The sequence below is a fragment of the Chelmon rostratus genome, chromosome 17, assembly GCF_017976325.1.
Source record: "Chelmon rostratus isolate fCheRos1 chromosome 17, fCheRos1.pri, whole genome shotgun sequence".
NCBI classification, from domain to species: domain Eukaryota; kingdom Metazoa; phylum Chordata; class Actinopteri; order Chaetodontiformes; family Chaetodontidae; genus Chelmon; species Chelmon rostratus.
This window is the reverse complement of record NC_055674.1, coordinates 1,263,375-1,286,520: the sequence shown is the minus strand read 5'-3', so window position 1 is coordinate 1,286,520 and position 23,146 is coordinate 1,263,375. Positions and strand designations below refer to the sequence as shown.

The 23,146-nt window shown below is 43.4% G+C and overlaps 2 protein-coding genes across 5 annotated transcripts; both read left to right on the top strand.

Annotated features, from left to right (window-relative positions):
- The first annotated feature begins 663 nt into the window (after nt 1-663).
- Nucleotides 664-17,150, top strand: LOC121620981 (calpain-15-like). 4 transcript variants are annotated; one of them, XM_041957265.1, is made up of 15 exons: nt 664-755; nt 1,288-2,022; nt 3,792-3,976; nt 8,120-9,215; nt 10,177-10,385; nt 10,749-10,932; nt 11,936-12,159; nt 12,233-12,358; nt 12,736-12,888; nt 13,081-13,242; nt 13,556-13,776; nt 14,451-14,596; nt 15,058-15,236; nt 15,325-15,502; nt 16,038-17,150. In XM_041957265.1, exons 3-14 carry the CDS (start codon nt 3,819-3,821, stop codon nt 15,455-15,457), a joined length of 2,991 nt encoding a protein of 996 aa, XP_041813199.1. In that variant the 5' UTR covers nt 664-755; nt 1,288-2,022; nt 3,792-3,818; the 3' UTR covers nt 15,458-15,502; nt 16,038-17,150. The 4 variants fall into 4 exon arrangements, with proteins under 4 accessions (XP_041813199.1, XP_041813197.1, XP_041813198.1 ...); XM_041957263.1 differs by having other exon boundaries at nt 15,321-15,502; XM_041957264.1 differs by having other exon boundaries at nt 15,325-17,150.
- Nucleotides 17,151-17,397: 247 nt separating this feature from the next.
- Nucleotides 17,398-22,917, top strand: LOC121620707 (E3 ubiquitin-protein ligase CHIP-like). The gene is made up of 8 exons (XM_041956868.1): nt 17,398-17,540; nt 18,679-18,888; nt 19,299-19,497; nt 19,647-19,812; nt 19,899-19,986; nt 20,394-20,450; nt 20,532-20,648; nt 20,898-22,917. The coding sequence occupies exons 2-8, from the start codon at nt 18,769-18,771 to the stop codon at nt 21,021-21,023; spliced, it is 873 nt and encodes a 290-aa protein (XP_041812802.1). The 5' UTR covers nt 17,398-17,540; nt 18,679-18,768; the 3' UTR covers nt 21,024-22,917.
- The last annotated feature ends 229 nt before the right edge of the window (nt 22,918-23,146 follow it).

Below are 23,146 nucleotides of genomic sequence, written 5' to 3'. Positions count from 1 at the left end.
ACTTACAAGTAGAGAACAACTTTCTAGTAAAGACCAACTTTCAAGTAAATATATATATATATAATATATGTAAAGTAATTCAAATTAGCCCCACATTTACCAGCGGCAACATAAAAGTGATAAACACATTAATGCATCAAACATTCTTCTCTAATAATGCAATCTAGGTTATTGAAATGGCTCTTTCTGCAAAATAAGTACTTTTACTTTGGTACTTTAACAATATTTTAATGCTTTACTTAAGTAAAAAGTTTTGCGTTGTTCTGTTTTGGCTCAAACAGTGAGGTAATTTACCCACAAAACTAAGCAAAATGCAAACTTTTAGAATTTTAAGATGAGATTCGCTTAATTAATTGAATGTAGTAAAAGGTATAATATTCTGCTCTGGAATTTAGTGGAGTAAAGGTACATATAAAGTAGCCATAAATGCAAATACGGAAGAACAAATACTTGCATACACACAGTAACAGTGAGTAAATGTACGTCGTTACTCTTCACCTCTGAATAATATGATTCTTTTCACATTTCTGATGCTTTTTGTCACTAACATTTCAAATGGGTCACAAAGGTGATTAGAAAATCAAATCTGATTGGTTCGTCTCCTCTGCGTCAGTTTGGCGCGTGCCAGTCTGAAGTGGTCTGCGGCCACGAGCACGACGGCACCGCGGCTCGTGCAGACCGTCATCACGTCTCCCTGAATGGCGGGAACAGCTAAAGGAAAATAAGGTTTATTGTTGCCGTACAACTGGATAAAGGTAGGCTGTTACTCGGATTTATGTCCATATAAACTGTTAGAGTCCGATACTCAGAATTCAGCACCACAGATTATTCAATAATTCAACAAAATTAGATCTTTTCACAGACCACAAGCTACTTCCGCAATTTTTACAATTAGCTAATGTTAGCTAACTAAGATACTCTGCTGAATCACTTATACCAAATTAACAAGCCATATCCAGTGATCTGTCAACGAAACTTAGGTCGCGTTTTTCTAGCTAACTGCTAAATGTTAATTATTTTGCTAATAGCCGAGCAGCGGGGTTTCTAAGGCTGTATTCTAACAGTGTTGAGCCCCTGTAAAGCCATGTACTGTGCTAAAACCTAGAAATTTAGCTTTATTTTCTACAATTAAAGCACTATTTGGTGTATTGAAGCAGCAATGATTCTTTCGAAAAACTTAAATGTTTTACACGGTGTACAATTCTCTGGAAACCCCGCAACATTACTGCTAGGTTTGTGATGTTTGGTGGGGGAAGTGGAACTAGACTGAGATCGGTCTGTGTTTAGCTTCACCATCCTGAACCGTAACGGGGGAAGAAGACGTTCATCTTGACCGGATAAGAGGTCGATTCGTCCCGGCTGCTGCCCGGCGTCCTGTCCTGAAAATGTCCCCGGAGGAAAGGAAACCTCGTCCACTGAGGGAGACCAGCGCCAAGCTACACACAGTCAGCCACAGTAATGCACGAGAGGGAAGTCACCTTCAAAATAAAAGCACACATTACTGCCTTCCTGAACATCCTTAGGGATGTTTCTGGTGATGGTTGCCTATGGTGGTCATAATTAGTTCATTTGGCTATTCATAGAAAAAATAAATTTCCAAAAATTAATAATTAAAAAAAGGGGATGGATGGTTAGGAAATTTCTCAATGCAAAAAACGTGTATTTTTTAATCCATTGAATTGAAAATTTACATAAATACCCTTGTCATGATGCATGGCCTCATATCAGTTTAGTATGGTCTGATTATAGTAGAGTCGTTTTTATTATTAATAATTTTTAAAATTTCATGCATGAAAGTTATCGCTTGAAAATGTTGCAAACCATGTTGGCCAACAGGAGTTTTATTTTGAAATTTTGGACAGGACGTGTCATGTATTCCCTGTGGCTTGACAGTGATGATGAGAGGCGAGCAGTGGTGACGGTGCATCTCGGGGCTTTAATTAAAGAGGATGCATGGAGATCTCAGACTGCTGGCAGGAACATTCATCCCCTTCTTGCACAGCGTGTGCGGTCTGCAGTCAGGTGAGTCCAGTTATTCACAGCGCTGCTGCTTCTTTTAATGTCCTCATACTGCTCTGCAGTTTCTCATTCAGCCACCAGCTCTACTGCAGGTGCACCAGGTTACCAAAAGTCTATGTGAACTTCAGTATCAGCAGGGTTGCATCTGCATCGAGGTGCGGAGGAACTCACTTGCATGCATTCTTTGAATGCAAACCTCACAGAGAGTATTTATTCAGTTTTAGGTCTTTAAATTCGGATTTTTAATGTATTGATTGTCATTTTATCCTTCAGAGACAGATAAAAAAAACACCCTGACAAAGCAGACAGAAGGAGGCAAATGCTTTGACATGTGATTTTGATTTCATAAGGATATAGGTAGTAGATTTTCAGCAGAGAAGATACAGTATGTCTTCTGGTGAGTGTGACGGTATCACACACATCTGAGGCTGGAGCTCTGAGGTTATCAAATACATTTTAAGTCCTTGTTCAAGGACAAAACTGTGGAGTGAACAGAGAGGGAGCTGAAACAACCAGATACCAAAATAAGCAATAAATGACATCTGTACATGTACCCTGTCTGAGTCAAATGAACAGACTGGGCAATGTCACTCACTAGTGGAGCTTTGAATTCTGTTAATTTAAGTGTAAATGCAATACGCGTTAAACTGATGTAAATCAATGTAAAACAAGTCCTCAGTGTGACGTCTGCAGACTCCAGATATTTCCATAAATGACAGATTTAATAGGATGTAGGTTTGTCCAAACTATCAGATTTCAGTATGAGTTTTTTTACATGTCATGAATATAAAATTATTATACATTATTATGCAATTAATGTTGCGTTCACCACCAGTATTACTGATAATGGAAGTGATAGTTTGGTGATTACATAAATATAGAAGCATTAATGAAAGCTATATAAGATCTGACAGAATAAATTTGATTAAAAGTTTATTCTTGACTGTGGAAGCTGCAGATGGTGGAACAGTCTTTCTCCAGGGTCCATTCTGAAGCTGTTCTGGAGCTTTCGGTTTTATAACATGATGTTTCTCAGCATCTTATTTTTGGTGTTTTAGATTTCTGAGCCCTTTAGTCCACATTGGCTTAAAAGTTGAGATTGGAAGATCTTCTCCATCTCTCCACCAGATGTTGAACAGCAGAAGGAACTTTCACTATCAGCTTTTAAGCGAACATGGACCACAACATAGCAAACATACATACACGTGATTATTTTATGTGAAACTATACACAGTACTATACTACAGTATCAGTATACACAACTGTATGTGCAGAAGTGGAGACTGCATGGCCTCACCCGGGCCTGAAACTCTGACTCAACTTTAACTTTAATGCAGCTCAACAAAAAAGTTTTGACACAAACATTTGCAGTTTTGTTGTTATTTGACAAAAATGTAAATTCTGCTGTCACAGAAAATGAAACTGTCATGTTCCATGTACACCGATGCCACACTGATCCTCTATGTTAAGTTATTTTGACCCTGTGTAATATGCTAAATGAGCATTCTTAGAGTATTGTTATTATAAAATACTTGTTTTACCTGACCAACAGTTTCAAACCCAAAGATATTCAGTTTATATGACATGACAAAGAGCACAAAGTAGAGCACCTTCATAATTTGAGAAGTTGCAATCAGATAATGTTTGTATGTTTGTTAGAAAAATGACTGAAACAATGAACCAGTTATGAAAATCGTGAGAAAATTGTCAAATTCCAGCAGTTTGTTTCAGTATCTGTCACCGCACTGCTCTCCCTCTGCCTCCTCCTCCAGGTCCCTTCCACCTGAGCCAGCAGCATCATGGGAGGTTCCACTTCCTCCCTCGTTGAGGAGGCTGAGAGTGATGCACCCCGGGGTGCAGCTCTGCCTCCCTCCCCCATCATGGGATGTCTGAGGAGCAGCCAAAGCACCTCCATCCCTCGGCAGCTTCCCAGACCCGGCAGGCACAGAGAGCGCAGGTAAGAGACGAGCGCCACCTGCCTGACCTGTCATCCCAGCAGTGTTTGGGTCAGTTAGCAACAAGTACTGCAAGGATGAAAACAGTAATGGTACCCTTGGAGCCATTAAACCACATTTAGCATCTTCATGATGGTCCTGAAGGAAGAAAGCATGGATTGCATCAGAGTTTCCCAGAGGAAATTGGTTAGCATGGGTACAAAGTGTTGCTTTGATTAATTAGTGCAAAGTGATCAATCAGTTGCTCGCCTGTGCATCCTAATCTCATCTCATTGTCAGGGAAGTTACCGCATGGTTTAAATCATCTTGTCCATCTTTAAATATGTGATCGTTGCTGCGTAATGTAGCTTTCCCAGAGGCTTAATAAATCTAATATAATATTTCCTAAAAATTCTGAAATCTGGCGATAGTAAGGATGCTTCTTATTTCCGGTGTGATGCTCCCTCTATGAAATGCTTTTGACATCATAAGGTGTGTTCAGACTGAAAACATCCTGTTTCACTCACTGCAGAGTGTCAAATTTGACTGCTGGCCCGTTTGGACCATACAGCCAATCTGCCAACTGTACAGGCGTTAGCCGTCAACGAGCTAACATTCGACACCCTGACTGTGTGTGTCATCATGTGCCTGTGTGTTTGTGTTCAGCTCACCCTCTGACTGATCTCACAAACTCCGGTGTCTTGTCTTATTTTCCTGCTGTCTCTGTATGTTTCTGAAGCAGATTCAGAAAGCCGTGGGACCAGTTGAAACATTTTCAGCATAAGTAGGGCTCAGCTTCCTGCACTTGAGCTTAGTTCTATGTGTGAATTCAGAGATTTTGCCTTCAGGCTCAGTTCTCTCTTCACTGCCAAAACTGTACTAATTAGCCTGTTTATCTCACACGGCATCTTGCTCGCTAATAAACAAGAGCTCGAGATTCTTCAATCCCATCAGTTGGGACAGCAGCCTGCTCCCAGCCGCCGTTCCCTGCCATTTCTGAGGTTTTCTTGGAGGTGCAAACACTCATCCTAACTGCTTCACACTTGGCAAACCAGCACAGCACACCCTGGAGGTCACAGCCAATTTAAGCCTCTAACTACATTATCAGGAAAAAGCAGAGATGCATTCCTGAGGTCACTAAAGTGTGCACTCTCCACTGCTCTGCTGAGAGTCTGTCCATGGAAATGGCCAAGAGAATTATTCTGACACAACTCTTATTCAGGTTGTACGACACTTGAATGGATCGTATGAGCAGACCTGAAGCTATGGAGAGAAATGAGTCTCAGTGAAAGTGACAAGTGGGTTTTTAGATCTATCTCTGTTTCAGAATTGAAGGTTTCTGGGTTTTACTTGTCCTGATAGATAATAAATTCATCCCAATAACTCAGGAAACATGTTTCTTTGAGCTGAACAGAGAGCCATATTCCAGATTCAGTCAGTCAGTCTTCTCTCAGGCGGTCTTGTTTCTTTGATAATTCTACATAAAACGTTTGTGTTTATGATAATTTATTAATGTTATAATGCCACACATTTCACTTTGAATGTGATGGGTGAATAGAATGGAGTCTTAATTTATATTCTACACTTGTGTGGGCATCCTAAGCTCGAGTACGTGCTCATGAATTTTTTATAAACTGGTTGATATAAAGTAAACCTCAGCCTTCTCCAGTTTTGTTCAAATCTCCACTTATTAATTATTACTATATCTTTCTCTAATGTACTGTGTATATTCTGTCTAGTGTAAGTCTTCTTCTGCTGCCACATTGTCCTAAACGCCATCAGACTTGGTCCAGGCCGGAGTCAAGTTACTCCCTGACAGGAAATGTAACGCGACCAGGGGAATCCCTGATGATTGAGCTGTAGACGGCAGTCTGGAAACGCACATTCGAGCTTTGCGGAGGGAATTCGGGTCCACAGATCTCTCACATTTCCTTCGATGCATGAAGATCAAAATGGTCCAGAAGTGACATCTGGGGAGGAAAAAAGTTGATGAAGTTGTGACAGACAGCGGTTGTATCAGACTGGATGTGGCCAGTTTTCCAGTTGTTTCTAGTGCTTGACAATAAATCCACAGCACTGCAAAACAATTCCCATTCCCAATTCCCAGGAAACGAAATGAAGCTGGAATAAAAAAAAAACAAAACAAAAAAAACTTGTTGTATTTATGAATAAAGCTGCATGCAATAATAATTGTAATAATAAAAACTGTATACAATAATAATAATGTCCTTTATTTATTCAGCACCTTTCAAAAGCAGGTTACAAAGTAAAATCAGGCAAATAAAGATGTAGAGTACGAAATAGAATAAAATACTCAACAGTGAGATAAAACAGTCAATAAAACAAGAAACAAGTAGAACTGAAAACTGAAATAAAAAAGAATGATGAATGAAAAGATTTTTAGATTTTGTCTGTAGAGTGGGTGGCAGGCAGAAATGTGATCTCATTGGACAGATTTATTGTCACAAATAATTATATATAGTCATTTTATAATAAAACGTTATGACTGATAATTAACAGCAAATTAGTAGCTTTTATTCAGCATGGTTCAAAGTAGATTCCCAGAAAGCTTTCATTGCATTTGAGAAGATTCACTCGTTCAGAAAGTCGTTAATAAGTAACTAAAAAAAGTCCCAATCCATCTGACGTACTGTATCAGTGCACGGCATGTGTTTCAGAACAGTGTTATCTTTTCTCTTACGATTACAGATTACTCTTTAAAAGCCAGCTTCAGCAACAAGGTAAAACTGAAAGACCCGAGTTAACGAGAACAAAAAGGAAACTCGCTGTTTTTTAGGAAGTGTTGAAGGTCGTTTGTGGGTTTGTAAAAACAGTAGCAAATGATTCCTGCGTCATTCATTACCACCGTTTGACGTTCCAGCTGAGCTCTGTGTCACACAAACACCTGCATCTCAGAGACTGTGCACTGCAGTAACCTGTCCAGGTCGGGCTGTGCTGGAAGTTTCCGGCGTGATGCCACAAGCTGCTCAGAGCGCAGCTACAAAATGTGGGCCAGCCTCCACGCAGATGTCCCACCGGCTCCTTGAGTCTAAATTTCCCCCTGGATGCCACAGTACAGATAATCTGGGTCTGTTTTACAGTCGAGGCCTCTGAGCACAAAGAGGAACATGAATCTTAGATGTAAAACAGTGTTTTTGAACCAAATTCAGTGTGTTACAAAGGCACTGTAAACTGCTCACACACAGCTGGAATAATACCGGTAAGTAGGTAAGAAATCATAAATATTGTATAATCTATGAGTGTCTGTGAGGGCGCAGTTGAAGAACAGTTTATGTTGTTACTGTAGTGCAGCTTTTTGTATCATTTCCATATTCATGCATTTTAATGTTCTCCTCCCAGCCACCACAGGGTATAGAAAAATGCAAGCACTGCTAATGCACCCGTTTATATTTGGAGTTTTCCCTCCTCTTCCAAGCTTTTTCTTCCTTTTCTCCCTTTGGGATTTTGCAGTTACATAAAACCAGAACTCAGCTGAAGACAGTTCTGATGTTTTTTTAACATTACACTTGCTACTAGCAGATATTTGTGGTGGTTATTATGCCTGTGAATTTGACAGTTTTCATGCCAAAGTCATGGGAAATACCCCAAACTGAAGCTAACCATCCCTGAATGATGCTCTTAAGTCATCATTAACATAAAGATAATTATTTACTACTCAGATCTGGACTAAAGTCAAACAAAATACACAATTTTTATCAATTATGAGAGGAACTCATCACTTGATCCCAAACCCGTGTTATACCAACACAGAGACAGGCAAGAATTATTTTAATGAAATAAATGACAGCAAAATAAATTACATTTATTTTATTTTGTAATTTTTTTTGCAATTTTGTTTTTTCAAATTTAACAAATATTTGTGTGGAAGAAACCAGTGATGTAAGCCCGACAGCCATGATCTGTCATCCACATATAATGTATATATATTGGCAATATACATATTAGCATATTAAAATAGTGTTTTCTGTATATGAGCAGTATTTGTAATTTACACACATTATGCAGTAATAATACACTACCACAAAATATACTGTACATGTGTAATAGAAATGGAAAGAATATCATGATATGACAGATGATGTATGTTATAAGTTGATGATATGATATAAACATCACATCAAACTGTGATCGTGTTTTCGCCCCAGTTTCTCTTCTGGTTCGATGCCCATGCAGAGGAGCCAGTGGGCTTGTGGCTGTTGTACCTTCCTCAACGCAGCCGGTGCCCCTCGCTGCTCCATCTGCGAAGCCCCCCGACGAGGGCCCGACACCCGCTGGATGTGGCACGAGGCCAGCAGGGAGGACAGTCGCTGGTCCTGCCCGCGCTGTACGCTGGCCAACTCCCCCGACAGCCTGGCCTGCTCTCTGTGTGGCTACGCCGGAGCGCTGGACCGACCCCGGGGGTCATCTGAAGACCAGCCCCGGCCCCAGCGCTCCAGCAGCTGCTCCGGTCCCTTGAGGCCATCGTCGGCTGAGCCGTGCAGACAGCAAAATGTAGAGCAGCGCGAAGATGCAGATAAAAACAGCCTGACGTGGGATTGTTTGAGGTGCACTCTGCAGAACACCCCTACCTCCATGTCCTGCTCTGCCTGTGGCGGACCACGCAAACTGTCTCTCCCCCAAATCCCTGCCGACGCCTTGCTCGTGCCTGAAGTCTGCGATCAAACAGGGATACGACAACCAGAACCCGCAGCGGGGGCACTGTCTCTTTCCATATCAACACGAGGAGAATGTTTACCGGTGGAAGCTTCGTATCCACACACGAGCTCCTCAGTGCTCACTGCAGCATCATCAGGTCATAATAATCCCGTGCCCTGCAGTCGCCGAGAGGTGCCCCCGCCAGATGTTTGTCTCAGTCAGACTCATAACTTAAGTCCGTCTCCATCGATGCTCGCTATTTCACATCTGTCTGTCCAGCCAGAGGTCCTGCCTGGCAGACGGCTCAGCATCCTGAAGGAGGAAATGTCACCGCTGTCGCCTGCACCGGAGGCCTCTGCATCGTTTCCAGCAGGCGTCGTCCCCGTTAACCGGACAGAGGAGTGGGCATGCCCGGCATGCACTCTCATTAACAAGGTCAAAGCCAAACACTGCCTGGCCTGCCACACTCCTCAGCAGCACGTCACACAGCTTAGGCCGGCTCTGTCCCCGAAGAGGAAGGAGAGCATGCTGGTGGAGGTGCTGCGACAGAGTGATGAAGGAGAGGCCAAAGAGCTGTGGGAGAACATCGTCAGCTTCTGCAGAGAGGTTTGTATACGACGCGGGCTCAGTCAGAGTATTACGTTTCCCAGAAGAACCTTTGAGCTAGCACTGCACTCCAGTTTAATGCCCCCGTCCACTCGAACGTTTGTCTTTCTTGTTGTTTCTTCACTGTCACACCCGAGCTTCACTCTGCAGAATGATGTTTTTCACCATCATCTGCTGAAGGAAGAAAGTTTCTCTGAGCTCACCTTCAATCTTAACACCTGGACATACCTGCAGGGCGTATGACATCACAACTAGTCTAGAGCCCGCCACGATCCAGGATGAAACTTCCTCATGTGATGGAGAGAATTTGCATATTCACTGTTTCTGTTTCTCTTTAAATTAATGAGACATGAGATGATGGAGCTTTAAGTTAGACCAAAACTAGGATAATAATAAAACTAGTGTAACTCCATGATAGTAAACCATACAGCTGAAGTAACCCGTGACACTGTTGATCATGTGACTGTTGGAATGATGAAGATGAGCAGTTTGGCGGGCCATGCTGTGCACCCTGTGGTAGTCAAAGTCAGAGTCATCACATCGTCCGTTCACATGTCAGAATCTGTAGCATAAACAGACTACTAGTAAAATATGCCACAAAATCAGCATTAAACAGAAGAGCGAATCATGAGTAGCATATAATACAATCATATAGAAGATTGATGGCACCTGAAAACAACCCAAGATCTGTGTAAAACCATAAAACTATAATAAAGAAATAGATACTGAGACACACATATTCTGAAATACCTCAAAACACTGGCAGCCACATGAAGCTGTTCAGCTGAGCTGCATTCACGGCACAACTGATCAGTTCAGACCTTTAATTAACGAGGTTGTGACATGCTTCTTATCATTAGTCGTAACAGAGTGGAGCCCTGCCTGTGTCTGAGCCACACAGACATTAAAGACATGTTGATGTAGCTTCAGTCATGGCAGTATTTGATTCACTCTCTCCCAGAACACAGTGACGTTTGTGGATGACAGCTTCCCTCCTGGTCCGAAGTCTGTTGGCTTCCCAGTGGACGACAGTGTCCAACATCGGGTCAGAAAGTGGCTCCGTCCTCAAGAAATCAACTGCTGCAACTTGAGAGACCGAGCGGTGAAGTGGTCTGTTTTCCGCATGCCTCGCCCATCTGACATCCTGCAGGGACTTCTGGGTAACTGCTGGTGAGCGAACTCAACCCATTTAAAGCACAGAAAGCACATGGTCACTGCTGAATCCTGTCCACATGGACAGAGGTGCAAACAGAAGCCACCACATCAAAACAAGAAGCCAGAAACATCCGGCTGTCAGTTTCTTTTCAGGCCTGAAACTCCATAAGAAAATATTGATCAATCCAGTAAAAATCTTTATTTCGCTCGTACACACAATCAGAGATCAAATATTTCAAGAATGAGGCTCAGTGTTAGTGACTGTGAAGAAGTCATTTTTCATGAAATGAGATGATCTGTGCTCAAACGTTTGCAGCTGTATTCCTTTCAGCTCCAGTTACACAGTGCCTCTACCTGCCTGAATGTTTTGGAGAACAGGTTCCTGAGTGCCTTGGCTGTTCTGGCTGAACGTCCCGAGCTGGTGGAGAAGGTGATGGTGACTCGCTCGCTGTGCGCAGAAGGAGCCTATCAGGTGCGTCTGTGCAAAGACGGCTCGTGGACCACAGTGCTAGTGGACGACATGCTGCCATGTGACGAAAACGGCCACCTCCTCTTCTCTCAGGTGAAACATTCCACTTCAAGCACTCAACTGTAGCTAAAGCTAAAGCTAAGCTAAAGTACCGTATTTTCCGCACTATAAGGTGCACCTAAAAGCCTTTAATTTTCTCAAAAACCAACAGTGCGCCTTATAATCCGATGCGCCTTTTATATGAATCAATATTGGTTAATTATGGCTATCGTAGTCAGGGGGCGTGGCCGAAGTAACAGCGGTATTCCACTCTCTGCGTGCCGTCAGCCTTTTACTGGCGCGTGCAGTCAGCTGTCAATATGAATATATGCCAAATGCGCCTTCTATGCGCCTTATAATGCGGTGCGCCCTATATATGAAAAAAGTTTTAAAATAGGCCATTCATTGAAGGTGCGCCTTATAATCCGGTGCCCCTTATAGTGCGGAAAATACGGTAAGTATGTGGATTAAAGTTCCCTATTGGCCGGCCTGTAACGAGGTATTGTAGCTTCTAATGTCCTCAAAACACACACACGAACCTTGAATTTAAACCCGACAGTGTTTGACCTGTAGTCACCACAGGATGTCACTGCCTTTCCTATAAAGCAGCTGGCCCCTCGCCCTGTCTCAAATTTTTTGTGTAGCCCCATTGTCTTCAGTCTTCCCTTATTTCCACTGTGGTTTTAACAGTGATGGATCTCATAAGCTGTCATCTGCTTTTTTTTTTATTAAACTCCAGTAGTTGAAGTCTTTCCACAACAATCATTCCTCAAAAATGTCTAACCACTGCCTGAGAGGATCTGTTTGAGGTCAAAGATTGAATGAAATGAATCTCTCTGTATTTCTGCAGAATTATCACCACAGGCTGGAGCTGACTTTGTGTGTTATACCTTAAAAGCACTGAACCAGTTGGATATTTCCCTCTGTTTTTCTTTCTTAATATGCGAGGCTGGTGTTCCTCTGCCCATCACCAGATATGATTTTTAATCTGCGGTACAGGAGATAATTACTTCACTATTAATTTTTTAATCCTTTTTTCCTCACTTTCGCTCGTCAGGCTCAGCGGAAGCAGCTTTGGGTGGCTCTGATTGAAAAAGCACTGGCCAAGCTCCACGGTTCCTACTTTGCTTTGCAGGCAGGTCGCGCTATCGAGGGCCTGTCCACGCTGACCGGGGCCCCCTGCGAGTCGCTTGCCCTCCAGGTCAGCGCCACAAACCCCAAGGAAGAACCCATCGACACAGACCTCATCTGGGCCAAAATGCTGAGCTCCAAAGAAGCAGGGTGAGTGCCAGGAGACGCTCCGAAGACTTGAACTGTTGAGACATTAATCCAAACTCTTTTTTTGTGCTGTCAGTTTCCTGATGGGGGCATCTTGTGGAGGCGGCAACATGAAGGTGGATGACACAGAGTACGAGTCCCTGGGTTTACGTCCACGACACGCTTATTCTGTCCTCGATGTGAGAGATGTCAGCGGTCACAGGTTGGTCGAACAAGCGTGAACTTTCCCAGGAAATGATGGGACAGATTAAACGACACTTCACCGTAAATCGTTAGTTCAGTTTTATTTTTTGTTTGGGCTGCACCGAGCAAACGGATAAGCACTTTTTCTCTCCTGATACAGATTCCCAAACTCGGGTGTCAGCCAACAAGAATGCCAATCCAATGCCAGTGCTCTGTTTCCCCAAATTCAAAATCTGTTGAATGCTACCTGGTATCATTCCTATGCAAGTTAACCTCAGGCTGTAACTGTAACGCATACATGCAAATCACACGCGTTTACTCTTTTTAGGCTTGTACATCCTGTATTTAGAGATTTAGTTGTCATGATTAGTTTCTAACATCTGCTTCCTGCCTCAGATTACTGCAGCTGAGGAACCCGTGGGGTCGCTTCTCCTGGACCGGACCCTGGGCGGACGACTGGCCAAACTGGCCTCCACACCTGAAGAGGGAGCTGTGTGCCCAGCGAGCCGAGGACGGCCTGTTCTGGATGGACTTCTGGGATTTCATCAGGTAGATCAGAAGTTAACAAACAAAGCAAGCTTTGACACTTTTTAATGTGTTGTGATGTCATAGAATCTCTCTATCAGTGACATCTTTGTGTGTGTGTGTGTGTGTGTGTGTGTGTGTGTGTGTGTGTGTGTGTGTGTGTGTGTGTGTGTACACATCCTCACATGTCTGTGAGTGTGTGTTTGACCCTGACAGGTACTTTGACTCAGTGGATATCTGTAAGATTCATTCAGACTGGCAGGAGGTTCGAGTCCCGGGTGTTTTCCCCCGGGGGGCCGACGTCCCGGTGACGGTGGTGTCCATCACAGTGCTGGAGAGAACGGCCATGGAAATGGCTTTATTCCAGCAGGGCAGCAGGTAGGACGACGTCCCAGCATTCAACAGAAAACATTATTGAACACTGAGCAGACAACATGATGTATCGGTGTGGAGAGATATTAATAGATGATACATTCATCTCCTTTTCTTCCACCTTCTATGGGGTCCCCCAGGATTCTGTACTTGGCCCAAACCTTTTCTCCACGTATGGGCTCCTGTTAGGTCACATTATCCAGAAACACAACCTCTAATCGACAAATGAACTCCTCCAAACAGATGACGCAATAACAGAATGAGATGAAAATGGTTTGCAGGTCCATGTATAAGCTTTCTTCTTCTCCTCTGTCCTCAGGCGATGGGACACAGCAGAGAGCCACCTGCTGGATTTGTGTGTGTTGGTGTTTCGGGTCTCCTACGACAGCTCGGGTACCCTGGCTCTGGGTCGCCTGCTGGCTCACAGCCGGCGCTCAGTGAGGCGGTTTGTGGGCTGTGACGTCATGCTGGAGCCCGGCGAATACGCTGTGCTGTGCTGTGCTTTTAACCACTGGCACACCGCTGTCACAGAGGGGACAAGTAAGAACTCCAACATCAGCCTGTTTTTCTAGAGTAATGCTATAATATATATATATATATATATATATATATATGTGTGTGTGTGTGTGTGTATATATATATATAACATATATACCAAAGTTTAGAAATCATAATGAATGTTGTCATCTCAGTGGCTTTGCTAGCAAAGTTAACTTATCCTTAGCAATCAAGCTAATACAAATAACACATTTAGAAATAAAGACAAAAAGAGGTGTTTTTTTCCAGCTTTCTTTCTCTTTTCAGCTACAAATTCCTCTCTGAAAGCAGCGATTGTTCACCCAGCTGGAGCAGGACAAGACAAGCATGCACATACATGAATAATGCTGCATCATCAATACACACACAATGAAAAAACAAATAGAGCGGACACAACCAATGGTCAAACACTTATTAACACTATGATGACGTGATCTCTGTGAGTTTTTCCTGATCTGACAAGATACATGTTGACTGAAGAATGAAAACCTTTCCATTTCATTTGTAAAATTTGTTTTTTATTATATATTTAACTCGAAACTGTTTCCCTCCAGTGTGATAAATATATTTTATTCCAAAGTTTGAGTAAAAAAGGATTTTTGCTTCAGACTCAGAGCTCAAATGGATTTGCAGACATTATTTAAATCTCTTAATAAGTCACCGCTGTGCCTTTCCAGCGAGCGGCAGCAGATCAGAGGTGCCTGGTTACATGCTGTCAGTCTACAGCTCCAGACTGGTGATGGTGGAGCAGGTGACGGCGTGCAACACCACCATCGCCGACGCCATCATCCAACTGACAGAAACTAAAGGGGAGAGACACGAGGTAACGCCGCAGTCACTCGGTCCTTGTCAGTTTATAGAATCAGTGTGACCGAGCCATGTTCGCCAGGTGATGTGTTCAGGTGGTCACAGTTGGCGGCTGTTGTGTTAACGAGGAGCTCCTGAACGCATCATAAGAGCCCTTTTGAGCTGTTTTTTTCTCTTCTTATGTATTAGTTATGAATAATGGATTTTTTCAGCAAAATAATGTTTTACTGCCGGTTTAGTTTAGAAAAACTGCTATTTGAAGTAAATTTACTGCCAGTTTCATGAGAGAGTTGTGTTGGAGAGAGCAAGATGATTAAAGTCCACTGGAATTCACATAATGAGAGCTTTTACTTTTGATAGTGATGCATCCTTTTACTTAAACAAGCCTTTAAATGCAGAACTTTAACTTGTAGTGGAGTATTTTGACAGTGCGGTGTAAGTACTTTTGCTGAATGCTTCCTCCACCTCTGGTGTCAGGGTCGAGAGGGGATGACATGTTACTACCTGACCCACGGCTGGGCGGGGCTCATCGTCATGGTGGAAAACAGACACCCGAGACATCACCTCCACGTGTCGTGTGACTGTAGCGACAGCTTCAACGTGGTGTCGACGCGCAACAGCCTCAAAGCCATCGACAGCATCCCTCCTCTGCACAGGTTCACTGCAACACACACCACTGTTCTGTCTCATGACATCATGAACCCGAGCGGGATGTGAACGAGGCTTTATGTCTCTCTCAGACAGGTGCTTGTGGTTTTGTCTCAGCTGGAGGGAAATGCTGGATTCTCCATCACACACAGGTTGGCTCATCGTAAGGCTGTCCAGGCTTCTCTGGGGAACTGGAGTCCCACGAAGGCAACACACAGTCCTGCTCTAAGTCCAGAGACAGCAGGTCTGCACCAACCTCGACCCCTCTGACACAGTGAGTCAGAGCAACAGGGAGGCATCAGATCATAGATCTGTTTCAAACACTAGACGTGAGATCTCGTCATGGAGGCAGCGAACAGTCCGACACTGTAGGAACTACCCGTGTTTGTCTGTCTCTCATTTGACCGTTGCTTCGATGGAAAACGGGCATGTTTCTCAATCACATTTAGTGAGCAGGCTGAGTGCTGCGTTCAAGAGTCAGAGCTCCTCTGGGACAGAAATCATCTCACTGCTTGAATTTAACCTCAGTGGGCTTTTTAAGGCTTAATTAAGTTACACTGGACTGAAGTCAATAGAGACGTGTAACAGTGTGCCGCAGTGTCATTCTGATCCACCGAGGGACTATTTGTGTGGATGACAACTACTTATTTATTAAAAGCTCAATTTCCATTTTATTTCATCAACATTGTTGGAAGAAATTCAAGCATCAGCTTATTAAGTAATTGTTATGATTAAATTAATTAAATATTTCAGAAATTATTTGGATGATGTTTCACTCTAAAGTGTCTGTGCTCTGTGTGTCACTGCAGGATGGACTGAACTCAACACCAGTTATTTGCTTATTCACAGAATTAATAAGCAAATAACCAACATGCACTCGACTGACAGCTGTCAAAGCACCTCACTGGAATTTGTTACAACATTATACAGAAGCTGATTTATATAGGTAATTTATCATTTATCACACTTAATCATCCCATAAACACACACACACACACACACACACTGAGCTGCGTCATTTTTCTCACCTCTCCGTGTAAAAGCCATCTTTAGGCACTTAAAATGAAAGCTTATAATTTTCCATGACAGACCTGGATGTTGTTTTGGTTCTCAGTTCAGATTTTGTTTGTCTTGAAAAACAAACACTCCCATATTTTTCTAATATGTTAGAACTCACTGGATTAGGAAAATGAAGTTCTGCACAGGTCGAACCAACAGGCCAGCTGGTTCATTCTCTTACAGTCCTTTTTGTGAGAAACTTTTAAAGCTGAATGTCTAAACGTGGGCTGGCTCACACATCCAGTAAAATCCCTAAAAGAGACTCAGTCGATATGGATTCATGACGCTAACTGATTCTTGTAGTTTGTAGTCAAACGTCCTGTGCTGGTTCCTGGCCTCACACCACGTGAGAAAAAGCTGTGTGAACTGAGCCTGTAAGTCAGAAAGTGAGATGATTTATTCCTGTCTCCGAAGCAGCTCTGCCTCCAACATGTCCCGTCCACAAACTGAAGTCACACATTCCTCCACAGAGACGTTTAGAGCAGATCTCATGACTGATCACATGATGCACTTTATATTTTACACACATTTCAGATCATAGGCTGGTCTTCAGGTCCAAACTGTCTTAATTGCACTGGTGATAGATAAATAGAAGTTATTAGTTGTGTGTGAACTGGCTGCCAAGAATATTCACAGGAACAACACAAACATGGTGTTTATTCTCAGTATTATTCAGTCTTAATACTCAACAGTGAAACTTGTAGGATGTTTAAATGAAGTCTTAGTTTTAGAGTGGAGCCGCTGTGTGAAAGCATTAGCACTTTATGAACTTCAAACTATGCTGGACTCTGGTGTTTTACTTTTAAGGAGAAGTTTTAAAATTGCACAGTGGAGAAAAATACTTTGTGTTTATTAATCCGAAACCACCATCGTATTGTTAGACAATATATAAACTATGCAAATGTTTGAAAGTTGTTATGATGCTTCGTCAATAAAAACATGTGTAGCTCTTTATCTTTGGCTTATCTGTTATATTTGTGTGGCTGCGATAGGGGATTATGCTATTTTGATTCAAGCTTATTTTTTAATGAACCAAACCTTTATGCTGTGATTGTTGACGTTGGGCGTGGCTGCGGGCGACGCGTTTTACGTCACATCAAAACCAAAACATCTGTTGGACTGCACGTCTCGAGACAACTTGTAGCTAGGTAGTTAGCCACCTAGCTAAATTACTAGAAATAGCTCACGTTTATTTAGCACAGGCTACATAGAGTGCGGCAGTAATTCAAGGTGCTCAGACAGCAACGACACAGGTATGTGAGTCTAACGTTGTAAATGATTTTTAGTTAGCTTAGCGGTGTGAATATGCCAAATTAGCTTGCTCTGCTCGGCGAAATAACGTTAAATACTGCGGCTCGTTAGCTTCACGGTGGCAGCCACTTCGACTAAAAAAAACTGCGACATACAACAGAGACATTTAGCATAAAATCAGTAAATAAAGCGATGGTGAATCATCAAAGAGGAAGCTAACGTTAGCCACACGTTAGCAAACAGTCCAAATGTCGCTCAGTGTAAAGTGTTTCAGCCAATCAGCGTGTTTGTTTTGTCTGCGATGTCAGCAGAGTGATAAACAGTAAAAACTGTCGCGTGATGAAACAGGAACCAGGTAGAGGACATCTGATCCAGGATACGCAGTAACGTTACGGTGGGCTGTCAGTGTGCAGCAGCAGGTGAGAAATGTGCGAGCTTCCGGTCCGCATCCGGCAGGATTCAGGTCGGTCCTCTGTCGGCGGGACAGCAGGTCCGTACCGGCTGTAGGTGGGCCCGCCATCCATCACATTTAACACATCCTGTCCCTCATTTGTAGCAATGTAATATCTAATTAAAGAGGTGTTTCTCTCATGCTGTCATGACTGCATGCTGGCAGTCTGTAGCAGCACGCGGTGTCACATGGCAGAGGCAGAGGCGAGGTTGAAGCCAGCAAAGGTGGAGTAGTGAGGTGATACTGCATATTTGAATCAATGCATCAATACAAGCACAAATCCAAAGGACGAGTCACAGCCAGGTGTAGAGACGTCGCTGATCTCAGGTCAGCCTCCCGAGCCGTAATGAAGCTTTCCTGCTGTGTGCAGAGCAGTATCACTGTGTTTTACCTGAGATGGTACAAAATAAAGGTTATAGAATGTAAACTGTGTTTCTGCCCACCGTCTTTTAAAACTCAGTTTAACTGCAGGTCGTCTCCAGCTCTCTGGACACTGCAGTTATCAAACCACTCGTTAAAAGCAGCCGATACCTCATTAGTGAATAATTACAGGCCCATTTCAAACCTCCAGTTTTTAAGCAAAATAGTTGTAAAGGCTGAACATTTCTTTTGCCATAAATACCAGTTTTGATGTTCGACCACATCACAGCACCGTCTGACTCTTACCTGTTTGGATTTTTGTGTCTCAGGTCCCGTCCTGCTCGTTGGATCCGAGCTTCAGGATAGGGAAGCAAAGCGAGGAGGCAGCTGCCGCCGGTGCAGCGAGCCTGGTGGACAAAATGTCAGAGAGTCCGGAGAAAAGCGCCTCAGTGTCAGCTCAGGAGCTGAAGGAACAGGGGAACCGCCTCTTTCTGAACCGCAAGTACCTGGAGGCTGCTGCCTGCTACAGCAGAGCCATAGTAAGGACCGATGATGGGGAGCATGTGTTCCGGTGTCTGTTTGCAACTGCATGTTCAACTTCATGTTTAAAAAGTGCTTCAGTTTTTAAGAATATTTCCTGATGACATGACTTCAGCTAAATGTCTTGTAATCGTTTTGGTGAGACTCATTTGTACAATATGTTAGAGATGCTAATATGCCGGGTCGCTGTTGGCCCTGACACTGACCATGCACTGGATCAGGTATGTTACCAAACACATTAAATATGGATTCTTTGTCAGTGTTGATATGAAATTCAAGGTCAGTTTCAGGTTGCCGACCTCATGCTGTCGTACGTAACGATGTTTCCTCAGAGCGTCTGTATCAGATCTTGAATCGTTGTTGTGTCGGTGCTTTTCTGCAGCGTTTCGTCTTCTCCCCCCTCTTGCAGACCCACAGTCCCTCTGTCCCAGCGTACTACACCAACAGAGCGCTGTGCTACGTGAAGCTGCAGCAGTACGACAAAGCTCTGTCGGACTGCAGACACGCTCTGGAGCTCGACGGCCAGTCAGTCAAAGCTCACTTCTTCATGGGTCAGTGTCACCTGGAGATGGAGAATTATGACGAAGCCATCGGCAACCTGCAGAAAGGTACGAGGGATTTTAGTCCCCAACAACCTGAAGACACACTCCTCAGACTTATTATCACCTCGTAAAGTCCCACTGGAGGGCTGTAGACGGTTGTCATGACGCTCTGTTGACAAATTGTCAACTTGCAGTTCATGTTTGTGTTTTTCCAGCGTTTAACCTGGCGAAGGAGCAGCGGCTGAACTTTGGCGACGACATTCCCAGCGCTCTGCGGATAGCGAAGAAGAAACGGTGGAACAGCCTGGAGGAGAGGAGGATCAACCAGGAGAGCGAGCTGCACGCCTACCTCACCAAACTCATCCAAGCTGAGAAAACGAGGCAGGTGGAGTCCAGAAAAAGTTTGTTTTTCTACCCTGAATTATTCTCGTTCCTCCTGACGTGTCAGCGTGTGGTTTAATGTTCAGGGAACTGGACGGCTGCAGACAGAAACAAGACGACAAGACGGACGACAGCAGAACCCAACACAGTCTGAACGAGATCCACACAAAACACGTAGGACCCGAGTCCATCAGACACTGAGCTAAAACCAGTGTTAACTTTACTGTTGAACAGTCAGAACTAGTTTTAAATTGGTAGAACTAGTTTTAAAGCTTCAGACCTAGTTTTAAATTGTTAGATCTAGTGTTACAGTGTTAGAACTATTTTTTAAGTGATAGAACTAGTTTTTAAATTGTTAGAACTAGTTTAAGTGTCAGAACTAGTTCTAAAATGTCAGAACTAGTTTTAAAGTGTCAGAACTAGTTTTAAAGTGTCAGAACTAGTTTAAGTAGTGTTAAAGCTCATTTGTCAGTGAAGTCACTCTGGCTGAAGTCTATTTTCACGTCATGCTGACTGCAGTTACAGTCCCGTCCGTCTGTCCGCCCTGAACCTCGAGTGTTGAAAAGGTGTTTCTTCCACAGGACAAGTATCTGTCAGACATGGAGGAGCTGTTCTGTCAAGTGGACGAGAAGAGGAAGGTCAGTGCTGACGACTCCTCTGCGTCGATGTTGCTGACAGCGACGATAACTGTTACAGACTGTTTGCTGTGTGTCCGACAGAAGCGTGAGATCCCGGACTTCCTGTGTGGAAAGATCAGCTTCGAGCTGATGAGAGAGCCCTGCATCACTCCCAGCGGCGTCACGTATGACAGAAAAGACATTGAAGAGCACCTACAGGTGAGAACTCCCCCACAGGTGTGTTCACTGTCTGCGCAGTCAGCGCCTGGAAGTACAGCAGCAAGTATTCAGATCCTTTACTGCAGTAAAAGTACTAATACCACGGTGTACAAATACTCTGATAGTGGTAAAAGTCCTGCAGCGAGAATATTACTTCGGTAAAAGTATGTCAGTATTATGAAAAAACATATATACTTCAAGTATTGAAAGTAAAAGTATGTGCAAAATGTGTTTGATCTTCTCTGGCAGCGAGTCGGACATTTTGACCCGGTGACGCGCACCCCGCTGACCCAAGATCAGCTCATCCCGAACCTGGCCATGAAGGAGGTCATTGATGCTTTTATTTTGGAGAATGGATGGGTGGAGGACTACTGACCGATGAGAGGAAGGAAGGGAAGTGATGTTGATCAGTGTGTTCGCTCACATGTGCTTCAGTTGTAGCCTTTCAGCCAATCAGAGGGGCTGCCGCCCTGCCATCGCTTTAACTTCAGTTTAGAGTTTAAGAAACGTTCCCAGCTGCAACAAATCACAAGCTCTGTGAAAGCTGAAGGCTTCACGCTGGCCTGGATCCGATTTACTGTCCGTGTTTTAACGTTGTTCTTACAGAGAAGTTACAGAGCGATTCACAGGACAAAGAACGAGGAAAGAGAGACGGAGAACAGAGAAGAACGGCAGGAATGAAGGTTCCTCAAGCCACAAAATCAAAGTTCTAAAATCCAGAAAAAGCCAAAGACTGAAAAAGTGACGTGCAATTCACCTGAGGCGCCACTAGAGGTCGCTGTAACGTAAACGTTTCAGCAGAGGTGGACGTGTACTCCCATCAGCAATACTGCAGTAGAAAAATACTCTGTTACAAATAGATGCTTAAAGCTAAAATAGTAGAAATCCACTGAAGTATCAAAAGTGGAAGTACTCGTTCTGCAGAACGGCCCCTTTCAGCTTATTTCACCATGAGCGACGCTTTAACTGCTGCAGCTGCTGGAGGTCCCTGCAAACCCTTCATCATCGTTTTCATTTCAGCTTTTTTCTCAGATTTGTGTTAAAAGTCCTTTTTTGAAGACTAACTTGAAACTCCAGCTGTCACACAGACGTCGTGCAGTAAAACACCTCTGAAGTGGAGCGCGGGGGGGGCGTTTAAAGTAGGATCCAATGAAAATACTCCAGCATACTACAAGTACTTCTAAACTCGTACGGTGTGTGACCGACACGGACGTGAGCAGAATGTTTCCTGTTCGTCAAACAAAACGCTGCTGCAGCCTCGCTAATCGATCGCAGAGCAGCCGATTCTGAGCACCAAATCCCACCGCAGTTTGATGCACTTTGAAAATCTTGTGTTGTTGGAAATAGATTGTGACAAAGAAGCACTTAAAGTTTAACCCCCAGAGGTCAAAGGTTCAGCACTGAAATACGCAACAATCAGAACTAAAACGGCCCCTCAGAGGTTTTTCCTTTGCTGCAACATCCAGAATAAATACTGTTCAGTATGGCCTCAGCCCGGCGTCTGAGGACGTCTCTGTGATCAGCAGGCACTGATTGGTAGTTGATCATCAGTTATCATGTATTGATCCACGCTGCGGCTCACAGAATGAACAAACTGCTGAATGCAATCAGATCACGCGCTTTAAGTACTCAGATTAAATATGAAAATTGCCGGCGCTGCTCATTATTTCACGTGTAAATGTGCTAAAGTGTTGCGTTTGCTGGCAAACTAAAAGAAGGGAAACCGCAGCGCTGCAGCCGAGGGAGACGGGGTGTTCTGGTTCTGGTCGGAAACCTTCATCAGTGCATTGAGACGTGAATGAAAGATGAAAGTTTGCATCTTATTTTCTGTTTTTTATGACTGGACTCTGGTGCAGCTTGTGATTGTTTTTACAGTTTCCTTGTTGATTGTTGAGTCTTTTTAATTGTTGCTGTGTTTTAACACCAGGTTTGCACAGACAGTATATATATATATATATATATATATATCATTGTACACCAGTTTTCATACTGGAACCTGATATCAAAACGAAGCCTGACGAGTCCTTTAACGATGTCTTTCTGTTTAAATGTGACAGTTACAATCCAGCTTGGACTCAATCAAGTGAAAGTCTGATTTTCTGTGTTTCTTAAAGCCTCCGATGACAAACTGAAGGGAGCAGATTTACTTCTTCTCTTTCTTTTCTGTCACTGAATCAGTTTGTTTGTTCAGTTTTCAGTCAGACTGCACAGGAAAACCTGCTGCACAAAAACATTCAATGTTTGAAAATGTGATTAAAAAAATAAATGTTCCACGTTTTCTACGTCAGCTTCAGCTTTTTTTTCTTCACAGACACTCAATAAAAGTGTTCTGTTCAGTAATAAATCCGCTTTTTAGATGCTGGATTGTGATGAATGTGGTTCAGACCTTCATGTTCCTTCAGGATCAACCGTTTCCTCTGACCCCTCACCTAGCGCCACCATCAGGCTAACATGCTAAACACACACACACACACACACAGAGTTGAAAAATCATCTGA